This window comes from Cololabis saira, chromosome 6 (genome assembly GCF_033807715.1).
Source record: "Cololabis saira isolate AMF1-May2022 chromosome 6, fColSai1.1, whole genome shotgun sequence".
In the NCBI taxonomy this organism is placed as follows: Eukaryota; Metazoa; Chordata; class Actinopteri; order Beloniformes; family Belonidae; genus Cololabis; species Cololabis saira.
In genome coordinates this window covers 8,110,215-8,121,556 of record NC_084592.1, presented here as the reverse complement: position 1 = coordinate 8,121,556, position 11,342 = coordinate 8,110,215, and the positions used below count along the sequence as shown (strand labels likewise).

General features: G+C 49.1%; 1 protein-coding gene across 1 annotated transcript; it reads left to right on the top strand.

Moving 5' to 3' along the window:
* The first annotated feature begins 717 nt into the window (after positions 1-717).
* LOC133445750 (ETS translocation variant 5-like) lies at positions 718-10,406 on the top strand. Its single transcript, XM_061723162.1, has 13 exons — positions 718-852; positions 2,352-2,505; positions 2,623-2,719; positions 2,809-2,856; positions 3,149-3,199; positions 4,295-4,418; positions 4,490-4,753; positions 5,447-5,757; positions 7,191-7,253; positions 7,403-7,471; positions 7,566-7,735; positions 8,379-8,480; positions 8,598-10,406. The coding sequence occupies exons 2-13, from the start codon at positions 2,458-2,460 to the stop codon at positions 8,826-8,828; spliced, it is 1,578 nt and encodes a 525-aa protein (XP_061579146.1). The 5' UTR covers positions 718-852; positions 2,352-2,457; the 3' UTR covers positions 8,829-10,406.
* Positions 10,407-11,342: the final 936 nt, after the last annotated feature.

The following is an 11,342-nucleotide window of genomic DNA, read 5'->3' as shown; positions in this document are numbered from 1 at the left end:
GTTACACAAGTGCTTTTACAATGAATAGGGGATAGTACACCAGTATATAAAAGGTGCACCAGTAAACAAAGTTAATTACTACCTTCTGGGCCACCATGTTTATGCTATTGGAGCAGCAATGAGTTGCACTGCAGAGGAGTTATTTGATTAAATCAGTTAGATTGTGTTTTATTAATTACATGCAGAAAGTATTTTGTATTGAAATTAAAGAACACCACTTGTACAATATATATTTAGAAGAAACACATGGCAACAGACTTTCCCTCAATACATTTTCATATATATTATCCAAATTAATCCTCAGTCATTTGCGTCATTCACTTGAAAAACAAATCTACTTTGTTGTTACATTTAGCTTTGAATGCTCAATAAAATGCAGGATGTCAACGAGTTCAAGTGAATATCCATAATTTTCTGACAGTTTAATGACCTATCATCATAGCGCAGAATAACACTGACGTCGAGCTTGATCCTCATTTCCACTGCTGCTGGCCCTTTAACAAACACGTCCTAAAAAAATGTGAATGAAATCCAGCCATTCATAAAAATAAAGCCTGCTGCTGCGCCGTGATTGGCCCGTTCTCACCTCATGCATATGACATGAGCCCCGGAGCCGCTATTGGCTGCTTACTTGACGGACAGGCTGGATCAGCCAATGGGAGCGCGGCTCCGCCAGCGCTGGCGCCCAGGGGAAAAGCGACGGGCCATTAACGAACAGCTCAGTCAACTTTTGGAAGTCGAAGGAGACGCTTCTGTTTACCACGAGCGGCTCTCGACACGCTGTAATATTTCTTCTTTTTTTAAATCTGGACATTTCTACCACATTCTTCCGACACGGAGGATACGAACAAGGTAAGATACAGTGTTTATTTTGGCGTTTATCTGCTTTATGAAGTCCTTTTATGTGGTTACGTGTTTGTTTGTTTTGTTTTTTTCTTCCTTTTTTTTTTAGACAACGCCATCTTAATTAAAGATAATTACTTTGAAAGCCATTTTATATAAACTTGTACGTGCATGAATTAGGAGGTATCTTTACTCCTGCGTGTGTTATTTTTGGCTCCTTCTTTATCTGCCTTGATGTTGGCTTTGCTTTATCAAACGACTGTTTGTGATTTTTTTTTTCTTTTTTTATGAATGGCCGGGACCATTTTTTTTTCTTCTCTCCGTGTTTCCACACGGATCGAGTTTCACTTCATTGAGAAAAACAAGGGAGGGCAGCAGCGGTGGGGGGAAGGGCAGCCAGAGGAGGGTGTCGGGTGAACTTCACCCCCCAGCCCCAACCAGCAACTTTAACTGGAGATACTTGATGTTCACAACACTCTTATGAGTTTTATGTCGACCGTGAAGGTCTCAGAGCTTCGGTTTAATGTGTTTGGTGCGTTTGGGCTCTGCGCCAAGTATTTGTTTTTCCCTAACCTGTGCCTTTTTAATTACGATTCTTTCTTTTTTGTTTTCTTTAATAAACTTTTATGTCTAAAGTGAAAGCAAATAGTAAGTCAGCAATGACAATTAAACGCAAAGGTGCAATTCATTAATATTTACTTCATATTTACAACATTTTTACATTTGTTGCCATGGTATATGTGAGTTAAAAATCAGGCAAAAGTGTTAAACTCACACCCTGGTGCAGGTTGTAGTTGTGTATGAAGTACAGGGAGCTCTGGTGTTACAAGTGTGCTCGGCGCCTGTAATTATTGCCCAGCAGCTATCCTTTTATTCATCATCCATTAAGAGCAGATACAGGAGTGAGTCATATCACTCTGTTGTGAGAGGAGAGAGCGTTAGAGCCTCGTATCATTGTTTTAAAAGGAGCTCACTGGTTTAGAGAGGAGGGGCGGGAGCGAGCAGTTCTGCTCCTGCCAACTGTAACACCAGCATTGTCACCCAACAATAGCTTCAAGCCTCTTGGAGACACTAATCGGCTCTTTGACCGGCCCCCTTTTGGACGGCTTTGCGGTGCAGGGCATGCCACGGATTCTGCCGAGTGAGAAGCATCTTTCCAAGCCCTTTACTCGAGATCCACAAGCTGCTTATAGTGGGGAAAAGTAGTTCTCCCAGATGGCCAGAGAGTGTGACTTATATAACTGCATTACATGTGTTCCTTAATGACTGCATGTTTACGGGTCAACTCAGCTCGCTTTAAAGCGCTTGTTTGTTGGTTAAATGAGGAGCTGAGAGGGGCTGGTGGCCTTGTTGTAGCATCAGAACACGATGCAGTGGCATGCACACATTCCTGCGTAACAAGGCCGAGCGCACCCAGGGGGGGACGAGCATCTCACTACAGCCTCTCTGATGTGAAGTGACCAATCTGAGCAGTTTTCTGACACCTCATGTTTTTGTTGTCCCCCTAGTGACCCGGAAAGCGACCTACGAGCTGTCGCTTTAAAGCGAACGCCTCCCCTTCCCCCCCACCCCAAACACTAAAGCACCCCCACCCCTGACGACCAGCCGGATATCATGGATGGATTCTATGACCAGCAAGTCCCATTTATGGTCCCACCCAGCGTAAGTGGACACATCGTCAGATCTTCACGTTATGGATGGACGTCCTCGTGCTCGCCGTATATGTCATGTGAGCAGCGGCGCTGGTGGTCTGACGTGTCTTCGTGTTTTCATCCGCAGCAGCACAAGTCGCACGTGGAGGAACCATCTCACAGCAGGCCTCTGAGCGATAGGAAGAGGAAGTTTGTGGACACAGAGCTCGCCCAGGACACAGAAGGTACCACCAGTGATGCTGAGCCACATCCACCGCTCACAGCTGGGCGGCTTTACAACTAACATCTGTTGTTTTGTTGCTTTTATTTCCAGAACTCTTCCAAGACCTCAGTCAGCTACAAGAGATCTGGATCGCAGAAGGTGAGTTTTGAATTTTATGGATGTGACGAATCCTTTTTAAAAAGGAAGAACTGAAGCCTGGTCCCATTTCTGAACTGGGTTGTGAACTCTTGAAACTTGAAATTAAAGATTAACTTGACGAGAATGTGAAATATTGCAGTTTTTTTTAGCATGTGGTGACAGCACGGAGAGCAAAGTCCTTTACTTCACCAAGTGCTGAACATGTTCCTTTATGTGTTTACGTGCTGTTTTACCATCACAGAAGAGTTTGAGCTGTAAGTGGTGTGTTTACATTTCCCCCTTCTCTCCACAGCCCAGGTGCCTGATGACGAGCAGTTTGTCCCGGATTTCCAGTCGGACAGCTGTGAGTACCTGATTTCTTGTCGTCTCTGACGCTCGCGAGCAAGTTATTTATCTATTTTCTCCTCCTTGACTCCCGGTGCCTGAGTACTCTGCTCTCCTCCTCCTCCTCTCTCCTCTCCTCCATTTTGAGTTTAATCAGCCGATTGGCATGGGGCGTCACATGAGCCAAGCTCCTAATCTGATTTCACACTTTCCCGCACTCGGGCCCGGCTGCTGCTGCCGGAGTGGGCCAGATTCCAGTGGACGGGGCTCTCTCACATTTGCTTGTTTTTGAACCGTGCCCGTTTTTTTTTTTTTTTTAACAACCCACACCCCCCCATCCTTCACAGTGTATGTTTTGGTCCAATGCGTGGGAGATGGAGACAGGGTGTGGTTCTGTCTCTGAAAGCGCTGCAGACTGACCTCCAGCCTGCAGCGTGTTTCTGCAGAGGGTCGAGGGTTCGTGCCACACGCCGCCACTCCGGCAAAAGCCTCGACCGGCAGGGTGTCACGTGGTGGAGCGCGCGCGTCACACTGCCTACGTACGCCCCAATTTCCAAGTTTGCTAATCCACCAGAGGAAGAAGCGGTTGTTAATCTCCCCCGTCACTCACTCACGTGCGCGCTGTTAGCTTCGCTCGGCTCCATCAGCGCACCGGCTGATTTATTGGGCTCGGGGATCTAGTTTCTACTCAGCTATTATGTGGCGCCCCGGAAGCTGCAGCTGATACAAGAGCTTGTCTAATGGTTACAGCGCAGGAGGAGAAAATCACTCATTGCCATTAGATTACAGCCGCACTGATTCATGGGTATTGGGATCGGCCGGCCCCTAATGGGAATCAGATGAGAGGTCTGATAGCTTCTGTGAGTTCAGTGCATGGCGCTAAGACGCAGCAGCCGTGGTTGTTTTCAGAGCAGAGCCGGTCCTCGTGAAGGCAGATGATGATGATGAATAGCTGCTAAGTGGATCTGTCAGTCAGGAGGGGGTGGGGGGGTGCTGACGTTGTCCATGCATCCATTTATCCATCAGAGCCAAATGTTGCGCTTCTGTTTATGGCTTCAATTAGCTGATATCTGGACTTCAACTGATGCGCTGTGATCCTGTCTCCCCTGTATAGTGATGTTTCATGGCCCGCCGCCGACCAAGATCAAACGAGAGCTGACCCCCCCCAAAGAGCTGTCCCCCTGTCGCCAGGACAGGAGTCCCATGTCCTACGGGGAGAAGTGCCTTTACAGCTACAGGTATGTGCTCGCGCCTGGAGCAGCATGACTTTAGATTGTTGTCCATCACTGACCTCTCCTGTTCTCCACAGTGCCTGTGACAGGAAGCCCGCCCCCGGGTTCAAGCCATTAACCCCCCCCTCCACGCCGGTCTCCCCCTGCGGCCCCGCCAGCACAGCAGCAACGCACACGCTCAACGGGCAGGCGTCCCCCCCGCCGCCCCATGTAGCCAGCGCAGGCCCACGTTCAGTTCAGCAGCCTCCCAAACAGCGGGGAGTCCCGGTCCACAGCCCCCCCTTCGCCGTGCCCGGCGCCCCCCTCAGCCAGGATGCGAACGGCTTCTCACCTGAGCACAGGTGAGCAACCGCAGCGGAGCCTCTTCCCCTTTCACCTTGTCTTTCTTCTTGTAAACGAGACATAGGGCTGGGCGATATATCGAGATTTTAATATATATCGATATATTTTCAAACGCGATATGGTACGAGACAATATCGATTTAAAAAGAAAAAAAAATTATGATTTTGATATAGCTTATTTTGTGACCAATTGACTTGAATGTTTTATTTGAGATTTGCACAAATGTTTTGTTATTTGCACAACTGTCAACCTCAGTGGAAAAGTCTGCCTGTTACTGTCTACATTGTATTAATTGCACAGTGTATTTTAATTTAATTGTTATGTAGGAAAGGGATATTTGTTTTATTTTATTCAAGAAGCATTTTTATTCTATATATGCAGGCAGTTTATTTTTATTTCATTTGTTTTATACATTTTGACATTGTGCAGACCTCTGTTAATAAAGGAACCTGTGTGACATTTGGCACGAAGCTTTGTATTAAAACTGACTTTTTTTTTTTTAAGGGTTTGCCTCAGAAAAAAATTAAGCTAACAGAGATGCTATGCTATAATGCTTTGGGGGAAACTCCAATTAAGGCACAGAAAAAATATCGATATATATATCGAGTATCGCCATTCAGCTAGAAAAAATCGAGATATGACTTTTGGTCCATATCGCCCAGCCCTAACTAGACATCTTCCTCCGTTTCTAGGTTCCAGAGACAGATGTCGGAGCCGTGTCTACCGTTCCCCCCCTCTGAGAGTCAAGGCCGCCCCCAGTTCCTGCCGCAGCCCCCCAGCAGCCTGCCCCGCGATGGCCGGCCCCCGTACCAGAGGCAGATGTCGGAGCCGCTGGTGGCCGCGCCTCCCCAGGGCTTCAAACAGGAGCTCATCGACCCGCGGTACAGCGAGCAGGGCGTCCCCGCCATGGGGCCCCTCTGCCCCCCGCCGGGCCCCCCGCGGCAGGCCGCCTTCCACCCCCTGGCCATCAAGCAGGAGCCTCGCGACTTCTGTTTCGACTCCGGTGAGTGCGTTAGTGTTTACAGCGGGGTCTTGTGGGAGCGGTTGAGCAGGCGCAGGGTGAGGAATGTGCAGGCCGTGTTTGTTCTCTGCGCTAACACACGCCCGTGAGTTTTGACACGAGACGCAGATGTCTGTTTTCACACGATCTGCATCATCCCTCCACAGTCATGCTCTTAAAAGTAGGGCTCCCTGGCTCAAAGTAAACCTCCGAGGGAGGGGTTAACAAAAAAGAAAAAGAAGAAGACGTAAATGAGTCTTGATAGCCAGGTGCACAGAAGCTTCTCCTACCTGGAATAGATCTGGGTCGCCGTCCTCAGAGGAGCTGGTGACCTGCAGCGTGGAAACACTTGCGTTACTCGTGTTAACAGAACACATGAGGGACCAAATGGCGGCCGTCCTCCTCCTTCTTTAAAAAAAAAAAAAAAAAAAAAGCCTTGACAAACAGAGACGCCGTTTGTTCGCATAGAATAAATGAAACAAACCAGAGTGACTGTTGGTGCGTTGTTTGACCCGGACGCCCACGCGTCCAGCTGTTGCCCGGCTCTGATGCATTAACATCGCTCTTTCTCCAGATTCTGACTCTTGTTTTTTTTTTTTTTTTGGATGCACGCAGTCTTGTGTGTATGTGTGAATATACGGAAACAACAAACACACCCACTCTGACTGTTTTTGTGCACGTATATGTGAGCGGATGGTTGCGTAGTGACATAATAACAAATCCTCTAAGGCTCTTATAGCCTTTAAATACCCACGTCACCGCAGCCTCGCCTCTCCGGTTTGAGGGAAAGATGTGCACGTCGAGTCCCTCGTGGAAAACTGGCTTCCTCCCAACTGTCTGCAGACAGTTTTGGTTTAAAGTTTAAGGAGGTGGAAAAAAACAAACAAAACAATGGAGAACGTTCAGGAAACACTCGGTTTAAGATTTCTGTCCGGACAGGAAGCAGAAAGATTGTCGGGGCGAGAGAGAAGCTGCAAACGGAAGTCGAGTGGGCACCGACCCCCTCGGGGAGGAGAGGACTGGCGCTTCTTGATTGTCATTGAGATTTAACGCAGCAGCCAGGGCGCTAATCCTATTTAAAGGCTTGGAGGACATCGGATGGAAGTTGTGTGCTGCGTCCTCTGATCCGAGGGCCGCCCCCTTTTCCAGCCAGCTGCTGGAGCTGTAGGTGGTCGGAGAGAAACTCAACCCAAGTCGGAGCTTTATCTGAGCATTTTTAATTTGAATGTCCCGATAATTAGTGATGTTTGAGGCTTTATTGCTCAGCAGCCCGCGGGACCCGCAGATCCGGTATCAAAGCCGTTTATTTTTGCTCGCGGTGGCACCGCTCCAAACGTATCCATCAGCTGTGCAGCGGATTTTCGTGCATAACACATCTGATATGACACTGAGAAAGCTTCTGGTCTAATTTTATCCACCCGTCTTCTTTGTTGCAGAAGTGCCTAACTGTCAGTCATCGTTCGGGAGAGCGGGGAGCTTCTACCAAAATAACCATGAAAGTAAGTTCAGAGGTGCTGGGTTTTATTTTTTGTGCATCAGAAGTTTGAATCGTCCCTATGATCTTGAGTGTTGATGGATTCATGCGTGCTGAATTGAATCCACGTGGACCCAGTTAATGCTGGATTTCTCTGCTTCTGTCTGACTCCAGGCTTCTCCTTCGACCGAGACCCTCAGCTGTATTTCGACGACACCTGCGTGGTTCCTGAACGATTAGAAGGTGAGCTGAAACGGCCGAGCGCTCGTCCTTTTCTTCCCCCCCCCCCCGCTGGCGGGAATGTCTCCTCACGCTGCTGTCGCTCTGTCCCACACAGGTAAAATCAAACAGGAACCCTCTGTGTACCGCGACGGGCCTCCGTACCAGCGCCGGGGCTCGCTGCAGCTCTGGCAGTTCCTGGTCACGCTGCTGGACGACCCCGCCAACGGCCACTTCATCGCCTGGACCGGCCGCGGGATGGAGTTCAAACTCATCGAGCCCGAGGAGGTCGGTTTGCTCGTCGTACCTTGTGGCATTTTTCCACTAGTACCTACTCGGCTCTACTCATCTCTGCTCCACTCGGCCTGGTTTCTTTTCCATAAAAAATGACAGTGAGAGAAGCTTCAAGCAGCAATGCTTTTTAATTTTCTTAGTTCGTCTCGGCGCTGCTGAAAAGTCAGCTGGGAGCTCCTGGTAGATCTGGTCGTCCTTTATCGCCCGTCTAGATTCCTTTTTAATTCTCTCCTCAGCCACCAGGTTTATGAACATCTGCACCTCAGAGTTGGATCATTAAACAGACTTTTGTGCTGCCATTGCCTGTCGAATAAAATGAACAAGAAGCTGCGAGTCGCTCTTTCTCTGATGTCACATCCTGACTCAGACGTCTGAGTCCAGCCCCCGGACCAATCGGTGGCCTGTAGTGTGATGATGACGTCAGATTCAGCCCGACTCAACCGCTTAGAACCTCGGCAGAATACATACAGAAAAAGTATCTACTCGGCACGTTAGACCCCTAGTGGGAAAGAACCAAACCGAGTGGAAGCGAGCCAAGTCGGGCTGAGTAGGTTCTAGTGGAAAAGTGCCATTGGTATCCCCGAGTAGGCGTTTGACCGTTTGAGACTAAAGATTTGTTTGTCTTGTGCGTCGTCAGGTGGCCCGTCGTTGGGGCATCCAGAAGAACCGACCGGCCATGAACTACGACAAGCTGAGCCGCTCGCTGCGCTACTACTACGAGAAGGGCATCATGCAAAAGGTAAGGGCACCTTCGCCATATCCTGCCCCCCCCCCATAAACTACACTGATGGGCTGAAGAAGTCGCATGACCTTTAAATTCAACCTCTGATCTGAAACAATCTTCCCCGTTTCCCAGGTGGCAGGTGAGAGGTACGTGTACAAGTTTGTGTGCGACCCCGAAGCCCTGTTTTCCATGGCGTTCCCCGACAACCAGCGGCCCAACCTGAAGGCCGACCCGGACGGCCTGCCCGGCCTGGACGACGACACGGTGCCCCTCACCCACTACGACGACGGCGGCCCCTACCTGCTGGACGCCGTGGAGCAGGGCGCGGCGGGCCTGCCCTTCCCCGACGGCTACGGCTACTAAACGCGCCGCCAATGTCCTGGATGCACAACACACACTTAACATGCAATCAATCCCAAAGTCTCTCCCGATGCCCACTCGTAAAGTCCAGAGCTGGAATCGCCGGGCTTCCCGGCAGAGGAGCCGACCTCCGCTCCTTCACGGTTTCCTCTGCCGCTCCCCGGAAATCCCCCCAGAAAACCCGCCGAAGGAGGGACGAAACCCGCGGCGGCGGTGGCTGCACTGCGAGGACGGGGTCGGGGAACACGAGACGATGGGCTGGACTCTGCATCTCCAGAGGTTCCCCAAGCAAGGAGGCGGTCCTGCCGCTGCTGTGGAGACCGACAGAAACAGACTGAAAGACCCCCCCCCCCACCGCCGCCCTCAAATGTACAAGACTGCAAGAGTTGTGACGTGTCCGATTTTGTGACAATCTCCTTTTTCTCAGAAACAATCAGTTCAGAAACACCTTTAAAGTCGAGTGAGATATTTGAAACGCGGCACTATTCTGTCTAGAGTTGCCTTCTCGGGTCTCCCCATGTTCACGCCGCCACATCTGACCCACAAGATCCGTGAAAGGGCTTTAATTTGCATCAAAGCGGATTCACAAAAACATGCAACTTACTAGCAACACACAGATGAGTTCGTTTCTGTAGATAGGACGACATGTTTTGTTTGTTTTTTATTACACATGCCAGCGGTTTTCTTATTTTTGTTTTGTTAGTTTTTTTTCCTGGAACCCTCGGGTTTGAGGGCCGTTGCTGTATTTCAGGCTCCTTCCTTGTGAGAATGTCGTTTTAATCCCGAGTGAGAGATTTGTGCGCTCCCCGCGAGCGTCGTCGAGGCGCTCCAGCTCCTCCGAACACGGCGGCGGCGGCTGCTGCTCCAGAAGCCCGACGAGTCGTCGCGTTTGAGAAACGGTCACTTTTTGTTTTATTTTGTTTAGTTTTGTATTGGGTCTTGGTGCTTGACGTGTCCTAGACAGTGTGCTCGTCCCTGACGCACCAGTATGGCAGGAGCATCGGGATGTGCTGCATGCAAACACAAGCCAAGAGGTGAAGCGGGTTCGCCGTGGAAACCCGTCAATCACGAGCCGTCGGCCGCAGACCTCCGCCTCTCTGCATGCTGTAATCATCAGACATATCGCTTTACTGTCTTATGGACAAAGATGTTGTTCTCTGCATCTTTTTGTTTTCTCCTGTGTTCATTATACTTCTGAATGGGGGCAAACAGACTCGTATAAAAGTATATATTTTTGCTATAAGGCTGCGTTTTGTTTTAAATTTAATGTATATGCTGTGTGGTTCACGTTCCTTTTTTGAAAACGCTCTCATGTCCTCGTGATGCGACCACTGCAGGCCGGCTCTCTCCGAGGGTCTGCTCCAGGTTGGAGTGTGTGTACGAGTGTGTGAGGGTGTGTGTGTGTGTGTGTGTGTGTGTGTGTGTTTGTGTGTTTGTGTGCCTGTGCGTGAAGAAGACCTCCAGCCTGGACGCTAACGTGGTCTGCATTTGTACAGGCTTCAGTTCCTCACAATGTGTTTCTTACACTGCTGATTTTATGATAACCTGAACTGGGTACAATAAACAGTCCTGAATGCTTCACTGCCTGCAGTCCTGCTGTGTTTCATCATGTTCTCTCCCCTCCTCCTCCTCACCCTCCTGCTCCTGCTTGCAGCCAGTCAGCTGACTGGCGGCTGGGCCCCGGCTCATTTCTGAGTCACATGCCTCTCCTGACTGCTTCTGGTACACTTTCGGGTAAATGATTACTCTTAACCTGAGGCAAATGTTGAGCAACTTTGTTTGGCAATTTACTGGGAGAAGAAGAGGGAGGGGCTATCAGCTGAAGTGAGCGTTATCATAACTTGACTGGCTTCATAAAGTAAAACTAACAAACATAGTATGAGATGCGGATTACTTTCAGGTTCATGTTGCTTCAATGCGATAAAACCAACAACAAGCTACAAAATCTTCCACATGGAGGCATTTCTGACTCCGTTTTCAAGCTGATATGAATTAGTCATGAGCTGCAGAATGAGGCTCGCACATAGAGTAGGTCATGAATGTTGGAGCGTCTACCAGCGGCCTTCCTGTTCGGTGAGGATGGAGCTTAAACACAACGTTCATGACTTTACTCTGCACGTAAGCTCAGTGGAGTCTTGTTCTCTGGGTCATAAATGATTCAGATATGCTCCAGAACACAAGGTCGGGGCTTTTCTTCAAAAATATCTCTTAAAACATCACGTTTACTTTTGACTTGCATTTGCAGACGGTGTGAATCAAAGTTACTTTTTTTTTTTTAACTTTCAGACCAAAATTAGTTGGCACAGGGGTGATGTGGCACCGGTAAAGAGAGGACGGGGAGTAATGCACAAACGGGGAGAGCACAAGTCGGTCAGCTGTCATCTCTGGTAACCGTCTTTCATCAGAGCGTAATAAAATCACATGGCAACAGATTACTGTGGGAAACCATTGGCAAGCTCTAAAACACAGAGCAAATGCCACAAAACATCGCTGTGTAAAGATGAAACCTCGTACTAA